This window comes from Alexandromys fortis, unplaced genomic scaffold (assembly GCF_014885135.2).
Source record: "Alexandromys fortis isolate MF-2015 unplaced genomic scaffold, M_Fortis_MF-2015_v1.1 scaffold_18, whole genome shotgun sequence".
In the NCBI taxonomy this organism is placed as follows: Eukaryota; Metazoa; Chordata; class Mammalia; order Rodentia; family Cricetidae; genus Alexandromys; species Alexandromys fortis.
This window is the reverse complement of record NW_026067897.1, coordinates 639,724-664,469: the sequence shown is the minus strand read 5'-3', so window position 1 is coordinate 664,469 and position 24,746 is coordinate 639,724. Positions and strand designations below refer to the sequence as shown.

Sequence of the window (24,746 nt, the reverse complement as noted above, 5' to 3'; positions counted from 1 at the left end):
AATAAATAAATAAATTTAAAAAAATAAAAAATAATAATAAAAAAAATCTCCCCTATGATAGCTAAAAGTAATTCCAAAATATGATGTTCTTTCTTTCAACAAAATTTGTCCTCAGGGTTGGAGACACCATTTAGCAGTTAATTATGACCTGTATAAGGTAGAGGGTTGAGGCAAAGACCATGTAGGCCCAAAAATAAAAAAAGAGGGAAAATTAAATGGGATAATAGATAATTTTGTGTGAACTGATTCACACTAATAATTATAATACTAGGTAATACAGTGAATACTTGTGAGCTATTATTTATGGATAATTTACATTGGTATAGTTTTTGTATATTGATACAAGTTCAAATTATATTTGTTATTACTATTTACAATATTTGTACACCTAAGCAAAGTTATTTTGTCAGATTGTATACATGCAAGTTTCTACCTCTGTTTAAGACATTTTGTATATTAATACAATTTTTCAGATATATTGTCATATTGTATTATATATTGCTACCTCTGATTAAAATACTTATACACTGTTTACATTTTGAGGTCATTTTCCTCATTTACTGCACAGTTGTTTACAGATTATTTAATATTCTGATTTGAAGTCTTAGTCTTTAAGTTATACAGGCATTAAGTATTATAGATCAATAGTTGTTCATGTTAGTTATATATATTCAGATTAATTAGGTTCTTTAGATACATAAAGATTGTATTCTGCCTAGATAGGTAATCTTCAAACACTTCAAGAATCTGTAGAACATGGCATTTAAATAACTTAGGGTTCTATTGATGTGAGACAGGTTTGCTCCTGACAGCACTAATCTATACCCGAGAGAATGTTGAGCACCAAAGACACTCCACTTGGAGTTTGTTTTCTTTGTGGCACAACTGGTATTTGGGCAAGGAACTGTCCATTCTTTGACCACTGAAAAAGTGCATGGTGTCTAGACTGGATAAGCAGGATACTGGAGAAAAATGCCAAACCTAGCTAAGACAGAATAAGATGATACTAAAATTTTCATGCCTCCTAAAATGGTCTGTCAGTTATGCTAGGCCTTAGCCAAAGTTCGTGGCTTCAACATTGCAAATGAGACTTTGGATGATTGCTCAGATAGCCAGTTGTCTCTGTCATATACTCCTCACTTTGGAAGGTGCTTGATTGCACTTCCTGTCTACTCAAGTAATATTATCTCCCTTCTCAGGCCTTCGATGGGGTTGAAGATTAAATAGTCTTAGTTACCTTCCTCTTATGATTTAGCCAAGCCATTTTCAATGCAAAGCTTAGCCTCTTTAAAATAAAATGTTTATTCAACATTTAGCATGTGTGCCTTGCTTAGTATTGTTTATGTTGGTTGTAATCCTAATTTTATACTTGATATCTGTTCCTATTGCATATAGTTTTGTTTTGGGTTTGGAACTCTCTTATTTAGACAAAAGGGGGGGGTGATGGGAAATCTCTGTTGACCAATGAATTTTAAGGGGTGGGAACAGGTTAAGGATTGACCTTTTGTGTACCCTGAGAAAAATGAAATGCCCAGCAGCCTAGGGTTCACTCTCTCTCTATGTTTCCTGCACTACACAGCAGAGCTTGAACTTCTCATTCCTGTTTCATTAGTTTGCCCCTTATATAAAGGAAAATATAATTGGTCTATTTTGTAGTTAGCCTGGTATTTCTCCACGCAACATAATTCAACATACCTATGCTTCCTTTGGTCCAGGTTTCAGAAACGACATTTCTACTCAGGATTTTCAGTTGTTCATCACTGAGTTGAGAGGATAATAGTGGAATTTTCTTCAGCATCCTCCACACAATGTTCTGTTCATGGATTGTTCTGTGAACTGGCCTTAGAAAAGAATAAAAGAGAGATTATAAATTTACAGCGAAAAGAGAGAGAAGTAAAATAAAAAACTAACGTATTGGAAGCTTTAAATTTCCAATTCTTTATTTTTATTTAGTATTGTTTCAAAAAAACTGTAAGTAAACTACATTTGGCTTTATTAATCAACTTTCAACATCCACTCTCTTTCTAATATTAAAATGTGTCATGATATTTAAAGTTCAGTAGAAACTTAATTACAATTAAGGACTGCTATCGTTTATTAAAAATAAGAAAGACTTTTTAGGTTTAACTAAATAAGACTTTTTAATTCCTACTTTTTATACCTGATTCTTAATAGTACTTATATGTTATTAAATTTGGGTAAAATGAAACTTCAATTAAACTCGTAATGATTTGGTGTGCTTAGTATTTCTAACTTGAAGCAATGTGTTAATAACACAGTGAAGTGGACCAATTTTGAAGCCTAGGTGGAAGGTAAGACTGAAATGTGAAAAACAGTTACAAAAAAACAAGTGCTTCCCTTATTCCACTTAGCAAGGAAGAGTTGAAAATGAAAAATACTTGGCTATAAAAGGTCCAGGACTGTGACGGGAACAGCATGGGATAAAACCGGACTCTCTGATCATGGTGAACAATGAGGACTGATGAGAAGCCAAGGTCAATGGCAAGGGGTTTTGATCCTACTTCATGATCTGGTTTGGTGGGAGCCTACCCAGTTTGGATGTTCACCTTCCTTAACAACCTCTTGAAATCATAAAATATGTGAAAATGTCTANTTCCTAGACATGGAGGGAGGGGGGAGGACCTTGGACTTTCCACAGGGCAGGGAACCATGACTGCTCTTAGGATAGGAGAGGGAGGGGGAGAGGAGTGGGGGGAGGGGGAGAAGAGAGGGGGGAGGGGGAGAAGAGTGGGGGAGGGGGAGGGAAATGGGAGGCTGGGAGGAGGCGGAAACTTTTTTTTTTCTTATTCTCAATAAAATAAAAAAAATGAAAAAAAAAGGTCCATTAAGTCTTCTTGGTTAAATAAAGGTGTCTAACCTTATAGCAAAGACCTAATGAAAAGTTCTGCTTCCCATCTAAGTTATTGATCCAGAAGGGCTTCAGGGAAAGCTGAGTATAGTGACGGTGAGCAGACAAATAAACAGCCTTAAAAGCTGTGTCTGCAGCACAGCCTTGGCTTTGGTTACCAGCAGGTAGATGACGCTGGAGGTTTTAGAAACTTTTATACATTTGAGGATTTATAATGCTAAATATCCAGTGTTATGACCTGAGCTTTGAAACCATAGCATATTTTATAGCAAACACCTTCAAACAGAACACTTTCTCCAATCCTTGTTAGATTTGTTCACTGGGATAAGAGATGAGAGAAAACTTCCCAGATAGTGAAGCCAAAAGGTATTCTTTCCCCAAGAACTTCCTCTTCATTGACAAAAAATATCCAAAATCTAAATTTAAAATTGGTAAGACTATTAAGACAATGGTTTTGATAAATCAATTAATAGAAACAGCATTGTTTTATGACCTAATACTTAGTACCTTCAATGTGATTCCATTTTATTATTTTTTGAGAATAGGCTATCAATGATAGGTTGTCTTTCCCTGGTCCCACCACTATGCAGAAGAAAAGTACTTTTGTGTTAGTGGACCAGAAATTCCCAGGCTGGATCTCAATGGAGAGAAGGATGTATACTCAGGAGACACAATTTTGAGATGTAATCATGAATGAAACCTTTAGTTCTCATTTGGTGAAAGAATGAATATGTGTTAGAAAAAAGCCTATATACAGAGAGTTGGTAGCTAGAGAAAGACAAAAATCTTGAAGACACTAGAACTACCAAAAAAATCAATTCTTGTAACATCTAGAGATCTATTAAGTTTAATTTTCATTTTAACTTTGAACATGTGCCTGAGTTGTAACCAATAAGAATTGAACAGATTTAGAGAAGCATGGCTTGTTAAGTGGTCAAGATTTTAAAGTGTTCTATATGAACATGTTCACCTAGTGAATATAAAATCATTTAAGTATGTATGTTCTTATCTATCAAAGGACATGAAGATCTTATAACACAAATAAATAATAGTGACGTATATTATAAATGTATTTATAGCACACATATGTGTGTATGCACTATGCTACACCTGTACATATAAATGTAAATAGGATCTCATTCATCTCATTCATAGTACTATGCACCAAATAATCTTTCTGAAGATAAAACATAAGTATGACTCTATTTTACAAACTGAAAAAATAGTACAGAACATTATGAAATGATATGCTCTCAGTTTCAAGGCCAGAACCCAGGGACAATGACAACAAGCTCTATCTCTCTTTGTCACTGTTTCTATCTGTCTCTCTCTCTTTCTCTGTCTCACATACACAGGGATTTTTGTCTTTCCTGAACAAGCACATCTATGTATGGTGTCACAACTATGCAACTACCTTGCTGTGTTTTTTTTTTTTTTCAACACTGATTTCCTTGTAGTCATCTATCAACTCTGGTTCTTACACTCATTGTCTCCCCTCCTCAGTTATGATCCCTTATCCCTGGGCAACAGGTATGATATAGATACCACATTTATGGCTAAATACTCCACAATCTGGTATTCTCTGCACTGTGCCCAGTGCAGGCCTCTATGTTAATTGTCATCTGCTGCAAAAAGGAAGATTCTCTAATGAATGTTGAGAAATATGGGACTTACCAAAATCTACAAGACAGGAAGAAGTCCTAAGAGAAGAGTTTACAGCACAAAATACCTACATCAAGAACCTGACAAAGTCTATACTAGTAACTTAATAATGCACCTGAAAGCTATGGGGGGAAAAACAGAAACACACAACAGCACAAAAGAATAAATAAACAGGAAGAGATCATCAAAAACATTGCGAAATTAAAGACATAGAAACAAGTTAATTAATTAAATGAAGACTTGATTCTTTGGAAATGTTGGTAAGATTAGACAAATTAAACAAAAGAAAGATAATGTAAATTAATAAATTAAGAGGGAAAAATGGCTAGACAGTTAAGAACGGCAGCTGCTCCTCTAGAAGGCCCAATACCCAAGTGACATCTCACAATCATTTTATCTCCTGTTCCGGGAGATCTGAACACTCTTCCAGCTCCATGGGCACCAGGAATACATGTGGTAAACACACATACATGCAGACAAAACACACATATATGAAAGAAAAATAAAGATTAATATATATTTAAATTTTTAAAAATCAAAAATGAAAAGGGAAATATTGCAGATAATGACAAATTTCAGAAAATCATAAGGGCATACTTAAAAAGTCTATATTCAACTAAACTAAAACTTTGGGTAGTGTTTCTATGATTTTCAAGTTTTACTTTTACTTTCAACAATATTTTATAGGTTTTACAGTTCAGATTTTACATTTTCCCCTAAATTTCTTCTGAGTACTTTATGCTTTATAGGCTGTTTAAAATAGCCTGTCTTTGAAGGTGTTCATTGCTAGTGTATAGATTGTATAATCATGTCCTACACTTTGCTGAGTCTGATTATTATCTAAATGGATTCACTGGATTGCTTAGGATTTTCTCTACCAAAGATATAATTTGTAAATAGAGACAATTTTCATTTTCCTTCCTGGTGGATTTCTATTTTTTTCTCCCAATCCATGCTCCTTGATTGGACATCTATCATAATGCAGAACAAGAGAGCCATAATAGGTATTCTCATCTTTTCCAAATTTTAGGGAAGAAAAAAAAACAACAACTAAAAAAATAAGTAAATAAGCAAAAAAAAATTTCCTTGCTAGTTTTTTTTTTCTGTCCAAGCATTTCTGAGGCTCATTAAGAGTTGCAGAAGAAAGCTATCCTTCTTCTGTCTCTTTAATATCTCATAAGGCAACATCATCTGAATTTACCTCTCATGGTTAAGTTGACAACCTCCCTTTGTACTCTAGTCCTCCATATCTGCAGCTATGCACACACATGACCTAAATTTTATAGAACTTCACAAGTCTGTTGACTTCACACTCAGCTAATTCTTCATACATCTTGCTCATGAGACTTACTACCTTAGAAAACATTTCTGATGCATAGAAAATTGATTATGGTTCCTTTAAGATTCCTAAATTATAGCACTATTTTGCTTATATTTTTCTCAGATGTATAAAGGAGATGAGGCTTTTGCATTTTTTTCTAAATCTGATTTAATCTTTCTAATAACTTAATCTACTAGGATGAAGAATAAATCAAAAACAAAACTCCTTCCACTATCTATTAACAATAATGCACCGTCTAATATAAATAGTGTCTGTCCTATATAAATGTTAAAGATTCACAACGTTTAGCTTCCTGTATTAGCTGATTGATATAGACTGCCCAGCTTTTCAGTAAAGGGCAAGAATGGATTTTTTTTTAAATGTAACAAAAATTGGGAAAACATTAAAAATAAGTCTATGAGAAGTTAAAATTAAATAAAAGTAATGCAGTATTTTTCTGGGTTGATGATAAATTATTCAGGTTTTAGTCATTTGGTAGTTTGCTGTACTATTTTACTCTCTTAAAAATTTATTTGTAGGCAGAAGCTGCTCGTTCCTTTCCCAAGCCTGAATAATCACACAGAAACTATATTAATTACAACACTGTTTGACCTATTAGCTCAGGCTTCTTTTTAACTAACTCTTACATCTTAAATTAATCCATTTCTATTAATCTGTGTATTGCCATTATGTTGTGGCTTACTGGTAAGGGTCTAGTGGGCATATTTCTCCTTTAGCAGCTATGTGTTATCTCCTTGACTCCACCTTCTCTCTCTCTCTATATATATATATATATGTGTGTGTGTGTGTGTGTGTGTTCAGATTTCCCACCTGGCTTTGTTCTCCTAAGACACTGAATGAAACAGGTTTAGTCATTAACCAATAATAATAATACATATTCGCAGCATACAGAGGGGAATTCCACATCATTTCCCCTTTTATTTCTAAATAAAAAGGAAGGCTTTAACTTTAACATAGTAAAATTACAGATAGCAAAACAGTTATCAAGCAAAGAATTATAATATTTAGTATATGACTGTACTATTTCTTTAAAGGCGTTGTTTAATTTTATAAAACCATTTATTTCATTTTGTAACTGTCTATATTCTTTTTCTTCTTTTTCCCAAGCCTATGTATTTTTTTATTTTTTGAAAGAATACAAGCTATCTTTTTAAATTTTACATAACGATCCCAGTTCCTGTTCCTTCCCTTCCTCTTATACACTCCACCTCACCCCTACCTCACCCCATCTCAAATTAACCCACTTTTATTACTCTGTGTATTGACATGAGAATGTGGCTACTGGTAAGGGTCTGGAGGGCGACTTTCTTCTTCATGGATTATATGGTATCAGCTTTACTCTGCCTGTTCTCTCTCAATATCTCTGTTCAGATTTCCTGCCTGGCTTTGCTCTGCTAAGCCACTGGCTGAAACAGCTTTATTCATTAACCAATGGCAATAAAGCATATTCACAGCATACAGAGGGGAAGCTCACATCATATCTTTGTACTGTTTATGAAGGATATATTTTAATTACATTTTGGTTTGTCGTAATCAGGTCTAACCCAACAAATTCTGCAGCATCATTGCCCTAACTCTAGCTCTGCTTACCCCTACTTATTGACTATGTTGAAGTCACTGTTGTAGAGACTTGCTTTAGTGGCTCAGTGTCTAGCAATCCTGACTTTGCAGTAGGTCTTCCTGAGATAAAATTTTTGCCTGTCATTTATTTTCTTTTTTGTCATGGGTAAGTTATTTGTATATGCAATATTACCACCTTAAAAAGTAATTGAGTTATGAAGTATAAGTCCTTCTAGCTTCTAATTTTTATATAGTATGAAGACAAAGGTATAAAATGATTGCATTTGATTTTAAAATAGAATGTGAGTTATAAAAGAAGCCCACATTATATTCTTTTTTTAATTTTTTAATTAAAGATTTCTGTCTCTTCCCCACTGCCGCCTCCCATTTCCCTCCCCTTCCCCCAATCTTGAAAGCTATAGTAAGCTACATAATATCCCATTCACAAAATGTAATACTTTAAATATTTTATTATAATTTATAGTTTTATTTATNGGCTAGAAAATTATGTTTAGACATAGATGTATGTGATGCTGACAAAAATCTCGAATATCCTTTATTTGCTATCTGTTTTTTTTTTTTTTTTTTTTTACTTCTAGAAAGCAAGTTCACCAAATGTTTAAATCTGGATAGCCAATGTTTTATTTATATTTTTAACATGATATCAAGTATTTCTTTCTACATATAATATTTTGGCTAAAACAAATATGAAAATTATATGCCTTTTCTCTTCCCATTTCATGAGTTTTCCCTAGAGTCTGCAAATTTTTGGTGTGATGTGTCCCTCTCCCCTGCCTCTCTAGATGAGTCAAATGACTGTTCCCAAGCACAACCTTTTGTTACACCTAAAATCAAACCTCTGTCTTGCCAACCTCAGGTTGGCTACTCTCTTGTGACTTTGTTAAGACTCAATATCAATTAGACCATGGCCACACATGGCCTGAATTCTGTCTTTTTGATTTCCAAACTCTTATCAATTTAATACTTTCACTGGAGGAAAATGCAAACTGCTGATTGAAGTGCCCTATATCCATGTCTTCTCTGCCTTTGGGACACAGCTCTCTCCATCAAACCTGCACAGCATACTAGATTTTACTGCTCCAAAAGCCTCTGTGCAAAGAATCCTCTAGAACATCCCAACCTACTGACCCACCTGCCCTGTTTCTGCCAATCCTTTTATGCCCATTAACATCCTAGAACTGATACTCTTGAGTCTTATTCACCCACCTTCCTCCATTTACAATTCCCTTCATCTCTCCCAACTCAAATCCCCTCTTCTTAACTCCTACCACCCTCCTCCACTTCTCCTCGTTTATTCCTTCAAGGACTCTATCTCCCAATCTCTTCTCTCCAGTCGTACCCTACAGCATCCTCATTTACCTCTCCTCTTCTCCTATTCACTCCTGTACTCACAGCTATGCTTCTCAGGAGAGAGGATTGTGTAGAGAATTGCCTCTGAGGGAAGGGCAGTTCAGCCCCAGAGTTGGAGAGTTCAGAATAGAGGACTGGGTATTCAAGTCATTACCTATAACAAGTAGGGACTGAGGGATGCTGGGAGAACCGGGAGGCCAGGTCCATCTTTGATATACTAAATAGGAAACCCAAGTCCTTTATCCCAGGGTTTGAAACTTAAAAATTTCATCGATGATGTAGCTAAATATAGCAATTTAGATGTAATCACTCCAGCAAAGGCCAGCCCTTTTCTCCAAGTCCAGTTTATTAGCTAAGCTGCCCTTACATCAGTCCCAAACTCAGGCAATTAGAAAAGGGGGATAACTCAGAAAAGTAGGCAGGCCAGGGCCATAGTAGCCGCTGAAAGTGGAAGTCAGCATCTACATGGGGAAGGGACATTTGGAAGGAAAATTACATTATTCCCTTTAAGAAAAACACTGCCCCCATCTCTTCTTAGGCAGTTGGCAAAACTGGGTTTCCACCTAGAACTAGCAATACCTTTACCTTTTCATATGATAACTTAAATTCCAAGGAATGACTAATGTTTACATTTCCATTGTTACCACGGAAACAGAAGGTAGAGTCCATAGCTTCAATAACCTGAGCTACTGTAACAAGACAAGGCTTAAGGAAATAACTTAAATCCCCAGGAATCAAAGGTAAGTAAAGAGAATCATCTCCTGTACATCATCTTTCACATATACATACACACACACACACACACACACACACACACACACACACAAAATCACAGTAAATAAATGTCATAAAAACTAAAAAACGTGGTTTTCTCTCAAAATGACATTTTTCTCCAAGGATCCCCTTTTTATCCTCACATACTTTTAAGTAATTGACTTTAAAATTCTTGCTAGGATGTAATATTCACTTGAACTTTTTCCTGGATCACTAGTCCTTAATAAGCACATCGCTTTCTCTCTGACTCTCTTTCGAATTTCCTCATCAGTCAAGGATGAATGAACAGAGTAACAATTGATTTTATTTGATCATCCAAATTCACAGGACAAATGCTGAACACTGTCTGCTTCTCCAGAAATGTAGTTTGGTCATTTACAGACTGGAGACGTGGGGCACAGCATGACTGCTCCCTCATTGCCAATCTCTACAAAGATGGAAGTTACAGAAATGAAGACATTGACTTTAACTCTCCTTTTAGTCTTTTAAAAATCAAACTCTACTTTTAATATTTAAAAGTAGACTGCTGTGTGTGGAGCAAATGTCCCAAGTGAATAAATAGATAATGAGCAGATCAAGTTCTGAGTGAGTATGTATTATTGACAAGAACAAATGTCCTGGACCTCAGGGAGTGGTAAAATGATCAATCCACTGGGCCAGGCTCAGGGAATTAGCAGAGTGTCCCTTTAGTCAGCTGTAGATGTTGACAGACAGTATGGAAGCAAGAGGTGCAGCTTCCTCCTCAATCCTGACAGCTCCTCTATAGAGAGCTACTAAAACTTACTGAGCCAAACTCCTCCTCCTGGTATGATAATGAGCTGAAGTTCTGAGCCACTGCAGAGGAAGCACCCTCCACTAGAGTAAGTACATGTGTCTGTTGGTTCTTCAGCGTCTGCAATTTCTTCATTGCCACATTGCCCTAGACACTTTTACTGGACCCTTCCTTATTGTGCATGATAAAATTCTAATGCTCTTGAAAAATTTGTCACTTATGTAGGTTTAATAATATACTGATTGACCAATAGTCAGGTGGCAGGAAGTATAGGTGGGGCAACCAGATTAGAAGTATTCTGGGAAAAGAAAAGGCTGAGCCTGCAGTCATCACCCAGATGCAGAGGAAGTAAGATGAGAATGCCTCACTGATAAAAGGTACCAAGCCACAAGGCTAATATAGACAAGAATTATGGGTTAATTTAAGTTGTAAGATCTAGATAATAATGAACTTGAGCTAATAGGCCAACCTGTTTATAATTATTGTAGGACTTAGTCTGTTTTTTTATGGGACTGAAAAGCTACACTACTAGGGCAAACAGAAACCTTTGTCTACACTAGTACTTCTAAAAGATCTTCCTTTGTTGCCTGGAAAGGTTGTCCGAGGTTTTTTGTTTGTTTGTTTTGCTTTTTTATTTTTTGTGGACCTAGCATAAGCTCTCATCAGTGTTTGTGATCTTGGCCATTATGACACGTGTAAGATGGAATCTGAGTTGCTTTGATTTGCATTTATCTGATGACTAAGGATGTTGAGTATTTCCTTAAGTGCCTTCAACCATTTTAGATTTATCTGTGGAGAGTTCTCTGTTTAGGTGTGTACCCTTTTTTTATTGAATTATTTGTTCTTTTATGACCAATTTATTGAGTTTGTTGTATATTTTAGAGACCAGTCCTCTGTCCATGGTGGGCTTAGTAAAGATCTTTTTCCATTCTATAGGCTGCCATTTTGTCTTGTTAACCATGTCCTTTGCTTTACAGAAGCTTTTCAGTTTCAGGAGTCCCATTTATTAATGTTCTCAGTGTCTTGAGCCTCAAATGCTTTATTGAACAGATATGGAGAGAGTGGACAACCTTTTCTTGTTCCTGATATCAGTGGAATTGCTTTGAGTTTCTCTCCATCTAGTTTAATTTTGGCTGTGGGCTTGCTATATATTGCCTTTATTATGTTTAAATATGTTACTCGTATCCCTATCTCTTCAAGGCCGTTATCATGAAGGGATGTTGTATTTTGTGGAAGGCATTTTCAGCATGTATTGAGATGATCATGTAGGGTTTTTTTTTTTGAGTTTGTATATATATTGGATTACATTGACAGATTTTTGTATGTTGAACCATATGTTTATGTATGTTTACCTCTGAGATAAAACATAATTGATCTTTGGTGGGTGATTTTTTCTGACGTGTTCTTGGATTTGGTTTGACAGTATTTTTGCATCAATGTTCATGAGTAAGATTGGTCTGTAATTCTCTTTCTTAGTTGATGCTTTATATGGTTTGGGTGTGTCGGGGTAACTATAACCTCATAAAAAGAGTTTGGCAATGCTCCTTCTATTTATTGTGTAGAACAATTTGAGGAGTATTGGTATTAGTTTTTTTTTCTTTGAAAATCTTGTTTCTGTCCTTTGAGTTGGGTTTCTTCTCCTTCTTCTATCCCTATTTTTCTTAGGTGTGGTCTATTATGATGTTCCATATTTCTTGATATTTTATGTTAAACTTTAATTGTATTTGACATTTTTTAACTGATGTGTCTATTTTTTCTATTGTATCTTCAGTGCTTGATATTCTTTCTTCCATCTCTTGTCTTCTGCTGTTTATACTTGCATTTGTGGTTCCTGATCATTTTTCTTATTTTCCATTTTCAGAATTCCCTCAGTTTGTGTTTTCTTCATTGCCTCTATTTTGGTTTTCAAGTCTTGAATCATTTATTTCACCTGTTTGATTGCTTTTTCTTGTTCCTCTTTAAGGGATTTGTTGTTTTCTGTCTCTTTTTCCATTTCTTTAAGAGAATTTTTTTTTCTCTTTAAGGACCTCAAACATTCTCCTAAAGTTATTTTTAGATCATTTTCTTCTGCTTCATCTGTATTGGGGTGTTCAACTACTACTGTTTTGGAGCAATTAGTTTTTGTTCGTGAGGTGTTGCTCTTTTCCTCTATTGATGTAGTTGGAGCCATGTTTCTGGTGATTACTCTTCCAGGTTCTAGTGGATCCAAGACTCAGATGGTTGCAACTCATGGTGGAGTATAGGCCACAGTTCCAGTCACCCCAGAGGTCACGCAGCATTCCCAGAAGTCACTCAGTGCTCCCAGAGGTTTCTCTGCAATCTTGGATGTCATTCAGGCCTCCTCCCATGGAGGTTACTTGCTTTTGGACCTGCTCCTGTGGATGTCCCTGGCTTGGATATGCTCCAGCGTAGGTCACTTGCCTGGGCTTAGTCCTGTGGAGGTCACTGGCTTGGGCCTGCTCCCATGGAGGTCACTGGTTCAGGCCTGCTCCAATTAAGGTCTCTGCCTCAGGTCGGTAGAGCTGACTCAGGCCTGCTCCCTCAGATGTTGCTCCCTTGCACTGACTCAGGCCTGGAACTGCAGAGCTCACTGGCTTGGTCCTGCTCTAAGGGAGTTTGCAGGCTCAGGTTTGGTCCCACAGAGGTCACTGGCTCAAGCCTGCTCTGGTGCAGGTTGCTGGTTTGAACCTGTTCCTAAGGAGGGCACTTGCTTGGGCCTGCTTCTGTGGAGGTCTCTACTTCAAGCCAAGTCCCACAGAGGTTCCTGGCTTAGGCCTTCTCCTGTGGAGGTCCGGGAGGCAAAAAATCTTAGAAGGCATTGTAAACACTGTTGAAAGTTCTGAACTTTGCTATTAGAAAAGATAAAATTATCCAGTGGCTTCATTATAAGCTACAACTGAGCTAGCATACATTTTTCAAAATGCATACTGGCTACAGAGAAAAGGATGGATTGGGGGTATTGTAAAACTAATATCCTGAGACCAGTTAGAATATTATTATTATTATAGATTATATAATGAGCCATTTTATCTAGTAGGTCCGGTTTTAAAAATTAGCTTGTAATCTACTTAAAGATTTAATGAGTTAAGAAAAAGGCAGTATAATTCAAATACGAGCAGGCAACTTTCCTTCCAACATTGATAACAGTAGAACAGCCAGTAGTAATGCAGAGAAGGGTTTGTCAAGAGATTGATTTGAAAACTTTCATCAAAACAATTTGTTATATTTATGTTTAATTGCTGACTATACTCTAGTCACTGTCAAAATACTGAACAGAACAAATAAAATTCAAGAAATCTTCCTTTAGAATAACTTAGGAACTATACGCTAAAGTAAAGTTATACCCTTAGGAATGTGTGGACTTAATGTTAGTTTACTTTTAATTCTTCATCATTTGTGGGGAATATACACAACAAAGAAACAAAAACTCACATGAATCAGAAATACAAACCACCTTCGAGAGAAATACATGGTGCCACTTATTAAAATAAAGCTGTAAAAATAAGTCAATAATTTTATGAAATTGATATTTTGAAAATTGATTACAAAAAAGACAATATAGATAATCTTTTGGTAATGATCAAAATGAAGAAATAAAATGTTACACAAAATTGTCAATTAGCTAATTCAATATCTGCTTGTTGAGAGGCAAAAAGCCAGGCATTTAAAGAACTGGTTTTTGTTAACTATTTTCTTCTAGGATGCTTTTCTAAAATGGGTCTTTCACCCCAGAGAAGAGATACATCTTTTAATCAATCATTATTTGGGATGGGATTGTTCAGGTATGTGAGCAGGACTCTTGTGGAACAGATAGAAGGAAGTGCCTAAGAACTGGTAGTTTGCTACAGCCTGGATGCCTTCAAGGACATTCTTCAAGATTTCTGAAGAGATGTTACTCTCATGACAATAGAAACCTCCACATCAAGAATACGACATGACAAGACTTGTCATGCCCAAAAGCAAAAACAAAACAAAACATATAGATGGCAATATTTTAACCACTGTTCCACCCCAGGCCTGAAAAAAAAAAATCTCCTGGGGGGGGGGGAACCACAGCCAAGGGCTCGTCCTTCATTGCATAACAGTGTATTTAATATAGTATGCTAATTCGATAAAAAAAAGCTAAGTAAATATTCAAAAGTTATCATTTGAAAAACTTTAATAGTGAAGTAAGCATAGGGTTGAAGAGATTGCTCAGCAATCAAGGGCACTTTTAGGATATCTACAGGACCTGAGTTCAGTTCCAAGCAGACATACTGGGCAGCTTACAACTAACTGCCTATAATTCTAGCTCCAGTGGATCTGACATCCCTTTATGGCCTTTGGTAGTGCACACACACACACACCAACACACACATACTCACACACATATACATATAAATAAAAACAGAGACAAATTTTAAAATGAAGTAAGCTTTCTCTTTGGCTCATTTAATTCAGCACAAAGCAATGGTGTTCACAAGATGTGCACTGAAAGGCCAAACGCTGTCAAGAACACAAGTCCCAAAAGAGACTGATTCCATACTGCTTTGAAATTCAGCATGAACCATTTATATTCTAGCACAAGTAATATCCACCAAGATTTAACGTAAAATGACACATTTAATCTTATTATAAAACTACATTTTTACAGCATGCTAGATATTGAAGAAAAACGATTATTAGAAGCTAAAAACAAACTAAAGAATAAAATAAGGAATAAAAGGTATTCAAATCACATTAAGCAGGTTTATGGCTTGATTTTACAAAATGATAGCTAGCAGGCTATTAGGGAGTAGAAATGATCTATTCTATTTTCTACACAATTACTTGTATAACAAAGTAAAGTACTTGTTTCAGGATGGCTGGTTGCTCAGTGTTTACTCTTCTCACACTTAATATAAACCCTTAAGTTGACACATAAGAACTGCAGACCACTTAGCCTAAACATGGGTTCAGGTTACAAAGAGTCCTAAAAATAGCGACTGAAAACCCATTACTTTACTATAAAACCACAGAGTGCTCTGTTTCTGGATTTCAAGATCCAACTGCCTATGACCCAGAGAGCGGAACATTGCCTAGAGCTGGCAAGGTCATTGAATTTATTTTATTCTTCAAATTTCAAGACACCACCAAAGGTAGGAACAGAGTTCGAAACTAATAAGATAACAGAAACCTGAGACTTTAGTAATGAGCACGATTTACAGCTGAGCACGAAACTCATTGAAACAAAGTCGAATTTTCTTTATTGTTTTCCATAGTATTATTGAGAGTGCCACTGAGTGTTAATAATCTTATAATATAATCCATTTTCTCCAAAAGTAGTTTTGAGTGTTCTAGTGTTGTTTAAGGAACTGTGTATAACTCATTGAATCGTCTCATGAGCTCATAGAGCATATCTTGTTAGGAATCTGTGTATACAAACAAGGAAATGGGTATACAGCAATTTATGTAACCTTTGAAGCCAATAAAGTACAGAGTCTGGCATTTGTCAAGGTTATTTAAATTTAAAAAAAAAAAACTCAACTCTAACATCTAAACTAGTAAGATTCCAGACAGACTCATTTACTTAGGGCCTTCTGAAGATCAGTATTACCTGAAGCAAATATTCACAAATCGTTACATCTTAATGCAATTCTGCTAAATAAGCATTATCAACCTCATTCTGTGTACAAAAAGTAACCATAAGTACAGTAACTTGCTCATACTTCTGTGAGCATTGGTCTACCTGAATCCAAACTTCCAACACGAATATATAGTCTCCTTTTTGTATGTGTCTCTATTGTGAGACAGATAAATCAAGTGGAGAAATCACAGCTATTTACCTGCACCAAAATCCTTGTTTGCACTTCAAAAGATCAAATGTTTTGTACAATAAAACAAAAATAGGCAAATGTACTAAGAAGGAAAATAAATTAGTCAAACTCCAATACTAGAAGCAAACCCTCAGGATTTTTGAGACAACCCCCCGACTTGCCTGGGTGTGTTTGGCAGAAAAGGGGGTTCTGGGAATCCATTCAAACCTTAAGGCAAAACTGCCTGTGTATAAGAATTTCAAAAGAGAATAAAGAAGAACAAAAGTAAGAGCATTAAAAATATATAAGTCAGCCAAAGCTTGTGTTATCATATTATGCTGAATGCAAAGAATACTAAATATGCAACTCTATATGGTCAGTAGCGGTTCCACATAATAAAGAAGTCATCAGGTTGTGGTGACATTATGCCAAGATAGTGTCATATCCCCACTACTTTTGCCTTGCATTCTGCAGTTTCAGTGACACAAATTTATTTCCCAGTATATAAAATAAATGTTCTATAACTGTATCATTATTTTCTACTATTTTCATATTAATGAAACAGACAGACATATATAGTCTGGCGCACAAATTAATCAATGATAAGAAAAACTGATCATATAAGAATTGGCATTGTTAATCAACTTTAAAGCTCAGAAGTGAAATGACCCATCAACAATTGCTAATACAGTTGATTATAAACTTGATTTTGGGAGATGACTATTTTCTAAAATAATACTCTTCTGCTCATACAAACTTCCCCTACATTTATCCTATGATCCATTCTCCAATAACTCCCCCTAAACAAGGGGGTTATAGGATCCTTGGCTCTGTGCCTTACAAGTTTTGATTCATGTTAATTTTGTTTCTAATCAGTTTGGTTTCAGGGTCAGTATCTCTGATACGTGGATATCTAGCTAGCTACTCTTCCCTAAAACATACATTTAAATAAATGTCCCGGTCTTCTACAAACAATAGAAAACAAACATTCAGGAGGTCTCATTCTTCAGAACAGAATGTTTACAGAGAACCAAGTTTCTGACTTGTAATAATAGCGAACTAGGATGTAGAGCTTACCCTTCACAAGAGACACAACAAGAAAATGAGATAGATACTCCAAGTCCTTCTGTTCTTTATTCCCACAACCAACTGACCACATCCTTCATTAAAATAAAATTTATCAAAGAATTATACACAACAAAATTATTTTAATATATTCCATGAACAAAATAATTAAATATTAGGACCATCATGGAAGATGGTGTGAAAAGATTCTAAGAGCAAGAGGTTGGAAAAGACTAAATTTAAAGATTGTCTTCTGGCCATGAGAAGACACCACACACACATGACCTTGGGGTCGCCTGCACAAGATCTGTACAAAATGAAGTGTGAAGCCTCACAACTCCACATCACTATCTGAGGAGCTATAGACATTTGATGGCTTCTGTGAAGGGGGGGGTCAGTCTTTTCTAAGGGTGTGGTCCCTGGATGTCGAGTATGCACCAGCGAGGGCCCATATCCATGCTTATTTGGGCAGCACAAATGAACTCATGGGTTATTACACATAAGAGATATTACTCATAAGAGAGCTCTAAAACTCTACTATTAATCACTAAAATTGATCAACAGTTTCAACAGTGTGGGGAGGTAATGAATCAGTTTACAGAAATGTATAGTTTTTCTAAGCACTTACAACAGAGAAAGTGATCACATAGACAATTCCATTAACAATATCTTCAAAGAGAGCAAGATAACTAGAATTAAACCTAGCAAAGGGGAAAGACCTCTATAATAAAAATTTTAACTCTGAAAAAACTCAAAAGTGGAAAATATCTCATTCTCAGAGATTGGTAGAATTAATATTGTGAAAATTACATATTCATTTTTACATAGTCAGTGTAATATATCTCATTCTTCACAAATATATATATAAAATAAATCTTAAAATATAAATGGAAGGACAAAAGATCCCAGACAGCCAAAAACAATCTTAAACAAAAAGAACATCACTGGAGGGGTTACCATTCCACCCCTCAAGCTGTATTACAGGGCCATAGTAATAAAAACAGTATTGGTATAAAAACAGATATGTAGACTGATATACCATGTAGTAATAAGAGCGGCGGGGCTGCGTCCCCAGCACCCCCGCCGCCTGCTAGCTCATGCCCGAAATAACAACACACAAACTGTATTCATTTAAACACTGCTTGGCCCACTAGCTCTAGCCCTTACTGGCTAATTCTCACATATTAATTTAGCCCATTTCTAATAGTGTGTTTAAGTACCCCAAGGTGCGCTTACCACGAAGATTCTAGCCTACGTCCATCCTGGGTCGGAGCTTCATCGCGTGTGCCTCAGAGAGCAGCTATGGAGTCTGTCTGAGGAGTCTTACCTCACTTCCTCTTCCTCCCAGCATTATGTTCTGTTTACTCTTCCCACCTGTTTTAACCTATCAGGGCCAATGAGTTTCTTTATTGCTTAACCAATGAAATCAACAGATTGATATATGACACTCCCACATCAATAGCAAACTTAAAACACAAATGTGAGTATGCTTAATTATGATGATCTAATATTTAACAAAGATTCTAAAAACATACAGAAAAGGCAGAGTCTTCAACAAATGGTGCTAGAAAACTTGGATGTCCACATGCAGAAGATTGAAATTAGACCTGTATCTATTACCTTATGCATAAACTAACTCAAAATGAATCACAGACCTACCTGTGAAACCTAAAACATTGAAACTGATAAAAGACAATATCCTATATGATGTATGTGTGGTAAAGTACTTTCTGAACAGGACTGCATTTGCTTAAGAATTAAAGCCAAAAATTAACAATGGGAATTCATAAAACTAAAAAACTTTTGCCCAGTTTTACAGTCAAATGAATGAAGAGGAAGTCCATATAATGGGAGACAGTCTTTGCCAGCTATCCATCTGACAGAAGATTAATATCCAGAATATATAAAGTTTTTCTAAGTAAAACATGAAGACTGGGACCAGGGAACAGGCCTCTCGACTAGGACTGGAAGAAGTCAACCGTGAGTAGATGGTACTTGGGACTTCATTGGGACTTCCTGTGGCAGAAGGGCAGGCACTTTGCCCATAGTCCTTACTATTTTAACATTTCAAGGATGTAGCTGAAGTATTAAAACAATGATAAACCCAAAAGAAAGTCCCCTGAGTGCGATGAAGATAAAGTTGCCTGATGTTCTGAAATATCACCCCATCTTATGCCTTCACTGTGTACTCTCCTCTCAGCAGAGTTCATAAGCTCACTTGGGGAATCCAAGAGTCCCCTCTGTATCTCAGATCTCATTTGTGCTCCAGATTTGTGCTTATTCAAGACTGTGAAAGACATAGAGAATTAAGCTCAGTTTGAACTGACCTGACAGAACTCTGAGTTAGAAGCTGGTATTTGGCTGCTTATATTTTCCAGTTAACTTTTTGCAGACAACGATGCTGAAAGCTGGTTACACTTAGGGATGACTAGTCACTGCACTAAGTGATTTACTTCTCTTTTCTCATCTCTGTTGCCTTTGCCCACAATTTATCACTCTGCATGCTACAGCATGGCTCAGAAATCGGTCTATACCTCTCGAATGCCAGCCAGCAGTTTTTTCTCTGCAAATTACAACTGAAAGGTCCCTTGGGTTAACTAGAGCATACAAAAAGGAGAGACACTCTACAGGGGCTTGTTTCTGTTGACATTAAAATAGTGGGTCACACTATGTCTAGAAAGTTCACGTGGAAATGGCAGTCTGATATATTTCTTCAGAGAGCAAAACAATTACAGATAAGCAATTTTCTTCCCCCACAAGTCCAGTAAAGTGCTTTCCTTCTGCCACCTTTCAATATTTTATAGTGTGGTGAGTAACTACACCTTTTCTATCCAATTAGGGGAGCCATCAACAAGCCAAAGAGTAAATAGCTAACCAGTCAAGTGAAATATATATGAGTGTACAGCCACATACCAGCTTTCCAAAACTGATCAGATTGTGCAAGTAGCAAGACATACCCCTTCAACAAATGTGAAAGGAATCATAATGATATAATTACTTCCTTTGCATCTTTTTTTTTATTTCCTGGAAATATTTTTGAAATTATTTGAGAAGACTGACATTCTTAGGTTAAAATTCTCAAAGGAGGTGAAATTAATAGAAAAGAGTTCCCAAAGCCACAAACAATGAGACCTAATTTTTATTGTTTTCCTGTTTTGAGCTTGTGGGTTCTTATGATATAAAGTTTATAACACAATATAAATTTAAATAATGAAAAATAAAAACAAATATTTATGTGTGAGGTTTATGTTTCTAGAAGCACATGTGGGTGGCAAGCAGCAGTTCACTGTAATGGGGAAGTTATCAAGCTGAGACTTCTCTCAGGATCTAGAAGCATGTTACCATACAAATTCAGAAAACAAGTCAAGCTACGCTGACTGTGTTAGTCAAGATGTTTCTATTCTCCAATCTTTGGCTCATCTTGAATATTCCTTTCTTCTGTAATTAAACTCATATCCATCCATTAATACCATGGGCAACTCCAGAGTCTCTCACAGATTCATTGTGTACAACTTAAGAGATTTCCTTTGTTCAAAATAATCATGATGAGGTCAATAGTCGCATTAAGCAACTTAAATTTAGATTGATTTATTTTTATAAACTTTAGCTCTCTCCTCCTCCTCTTCCTCCTACTTTTCCTCTCCCTCTTCCTCCTCCTCCTCCTCCTCCTTCTCCTCCTCCTCCTCCTCCTTCTTCTTCTTCTTCTCTCTCTCCTCTCTCTCTCTCTCTCTCTCTCTCTCTCTCTCTCTCTCTCTCTCTCTTTCTCTGTCTCACATACACAGGGATTTTTGTCTTTCCTGAACAAGCACATCTATGTATGGTGTCACAACTATGCAACTACCTTGCTGTGTTTTTTTTTTTTTCAACACTGATTTCCTTGTAGTCATCTATCAACTCTGGTTCTTACACTCATTGTCTCCCCTCCTCAGTTATGATCCCTTATCCCTGGGCAACAGGTATGATATAGATACCACATTTATGGCTAAATACTCCACAATCTGGTATTCTCTGCACTGTGCCCAGTGCAGGCCTCTATGTTAATTGTCATCTGCTGCAAAAAGGAAGATTCTCTAATGAATGTTGAGAAATATGGGACTTACCAAAATCTACAAGACAGGAAGAAGTCCTAAGAGAAGAGTTTACAGCACAAAATACCTACATCAAGAACCTGACAAAGTCTATACTAGTAACTTAATAATGCACCTGAAAGCTATGGGGGGAAAAACAGAAACACACAACAGCACAAAAGAATAAATAAACAGGAAGAGATCATCAAAAACATTGCGAAATTAAAGACATAGAAACAAGTTAATTAATTAAATGAAGACTTGATTCTTTGGAAATGTTGGTAAGATTAGACAAATTAAACAAAAGAAAGATAATGTAAATTAATAAATTAAGAGGGAAAAATGGCTAGACAGTTAAGAACGGCAGCTGCTCCTCTAGAAGGCCCAATACCCAAGTGACATCTCACAATCATTTTATCTCCTGTTCCGGGAGATCTGAACACTCTTCCAGCTCCATGGGCACCAGGAATACATGTGGTAAACACACATACATGCAGACAAAACACACATATATGAAAGAAAAATAAAGATTAATATATATTTAAATTTTTAAAAATCAAAAATGAAAAGGGAAATATTGCAGATAATGACAAATTTCAGAAAATCATAAGGGCATACTTAAAAAGTCTATATTCAACTAAACTAAAACTTTGGGTAGTGTTTCTATGATTTTCAAGTTTTACTTTTACTTTCAACAATATTTTATAGGTTTTACAGTTCAGATTTTACATTTTCCCCTAAATTTCTTCTGAGTACTTTATGCTTTATAGGCTGTTTAAAATAGCCTGTCTTTGAAGGTGTTCATTGCTAGTGTATAGATTGTATAATCATGTCCTACACTTTGCTGAGTCTGATTATTATCTAAATGGATTCACTGGATTGCTTAGGATTTTCTCTACCAAAGATATAATTTGTAAATAGAGACAATTTTCATTTTCCTTCCTGGTGGATTTCTATTTTTTTCTCCCAATCCATGCTCCTTGATTGGACATCTATCATAATGCAGAACAAGAGAGCCATAATAGGTATTCTCATCTTTTCCAAATTTTAGGGAAGAAAAAAAAACAACAACTAAAAAAATAAGTAAATAAGCAAAAAAAAATTTCCTTGCTAGTTTTTTTTTTCTGTCCAAGCATTTCTGAGGCTCATTAAGAGTTGCAGAAGAAAGCTATCCTTCTTCTGTCTCTTTAATATCTCATAAGGCAACATCATCTGAATTTACCTCTCATGGTTAAGTTGACAACCTCCCTTTGTACTCTAGTCCTCCATATCTGCAGCTATGCACACACATGACCTAAATTTTATAGAACTTCACAAGTCTGTTGACTTCACACTCAGCTAATTCTTCATACATCTTGCTCATGAGACTTACTACCTTAGAAAACATTTCTGATGCATAGAAAATTGATTATGGTTCCTTTAAGATTCCTAAATTATAGCACTATTTTGCTTATATTTTTCTCAGATGTATAAAGGAGATGAGGCTTTTGCATTTTTTTCTAAATCTGATTTAATCTTTCTAATAACTTAATCTACTAGGATGAAGAATAAATCAAAAACAAAACTCCTTCCACTATCTATTAACAATAATGCACCGTCTAATATAAATAGTGTCTGTCCTATATAAATGTTAAAGATTCACAACGTTTAGCTTCCTGTATTAGCTGATTGATATAGACTGCCCAGCTTTTCAGTAAAGGGCAAGAATGGATTTTTTTTTAAATGTAACAAAAATTGGGAAAACATTAAAAATAAGTCTATGAGAAGTTAAAATTAAATAAAAGTAATGCAGTATTTTTCTGGGTTGATGATAAATTATTCAGGTTTTAGTCATTTGGTAGTTTGCTGTACTATTTTACTCTCTTAAAAATTTATTTGTAGGCAGAAGCTGCTCGTTCCTTTCCCAAGCCTGAATAATCACACAGAAACTATATTAATTACAACACTGTTTGACCTATTAGCTCAGGCTTCTTTTTAACTAACTCTTACATCTTAAATTAATCCATTTCTATTAATCTGTGTATTGCCATTATGTTGTGGCTTACTGGTAAGGGTCTAGTGGGCATATTTCTCCTTTAGCAGCTATGTGTTATCTCCTTGACTCCACCTTCTCTCTCTCTCTATATATATATATATATGTGTGTGTGTGTGTGTGTGTGTTCAGATTTCCCACCTGGCTTTGTTCTCCTAAGACACTGAATGAAACAGGTTTAGTCATTAACCAATAATAATAATACATATTCGCAGCATACAGAGGGGAATTCCACATCATTTCCCCTTTTATTTCTAAATAAAAAGGAAGGCTTTAACTTTAACATAGTAAAATTACAGATAGCAAAACAGTTATCAAGCAAAGAATTATAATATTTAGTATATGACTGTACTATTTCTTTAAAGGCGTTGTTTAATTTTATAAAACCATTTATTTCATTTTGTAACTGTCTATATTCTTTTTCTTCTTTTTCCCAAGCCTATGTATTTTTTTATTTTTTGAAAGAATACAAGCTATCTTTTTAAATTTTACATAACGATCCCAGTTCCTGTTCCTTCCCTTCCTCTTATACACTCCACCTCACCCCTACCTCACCCCATCTCAAATTAACCCACTTTTATTACTCTGTGTATTGACATGAGAATGTGGCTACTGGTAAGGGTCTGGAGGGCGACTTTCTTCTTCATGGATTATATGGTATCAGCTTTACTCTGCCTGTTCTCTCTCAATATCTCTGTTCAGATTTCCTGCCTGGCTTTGCTCTGCTAAGCCACTGGCTGAAACAGCTTTATTCATTAACCAATGGCAATAAAGCATATTCACAGCATACAGAGGGGAAGCTCACATCATATCTTTGTACTGTTTATGAAGGATATATTTTAATTACATTTTGGTTTGTCGTAATCAGGTCTAACCCAACAAATTCTGCAGCATCATTGCCCTAACTCTAGCTCTGCTTACCCCTACTTATTGACTATGTTGAAGTCACTGTTGTAGAGACTTGCTTTAGTGGCTCAGTGTCTAGCAATCCTGACTTTGCAGTAGGTCTTCCTGAGATAAAATTTTTGCCTGTCATTTATTTTCTTTTTTGTCATGGGTAAGTTATTTGTATATGCAATATTACCACCTTAAAAAGTAATTGAGTTATGAAGTATAAGTCCTTCTAGCTTCTAATTTTTATATAGTATGAAGACAAAGGTATAAAATGATTGCATTTGATTTTAAAATAGAATGTGAGTTATAAAAGAAGCCCACATTATATTCTTTTTTTAATTTTTTAATTAAAGATTTCTGTCTCTTCCCCACTGCCGCCTCCCATTTCCCTCCCCTTCCCCCAATCTTGAAAGCTATAGTAAGCTACATAATATCCCATTCACAAAATGTAATACTTTAAATATTTTATTATAATTTATAGTTTTATTTATATTTTTAACATGATATCAAGTATTTCTTTCTACATATAATATTTTGGCTAAAACAAATATGAAAATTATATGC

The 24,746-nt window shown here is 35.6% G+C and overlaps 1 protein-coding gene across 2 annotated transcripts in view; it reads right to left on the bottom strand.

The window, feature by feature from the left end:
- The window catches only part of Cnbd1 (cyclic nucleotide binding domain containing 1), a 249,918-nt gene that overhangs the window by 107,147 nt on the left and 118,025 nt on the right, over nucleotides 1-24,746 (bottom strand). For both annotated transcript variants that reach the window (XM_050163547.1, XM_050163542.1), the window contains one exon: nucleotides 1,696-1,841. In XM_050163547.1, coding sequence (XP_050019504.1) covers nucleotides 1,696-1,841 — 146 coding nt within the window. The remainder of the gene's footprint in view (nucleotides 1-1,695; nucleotides 1,842-24,746) is intronic.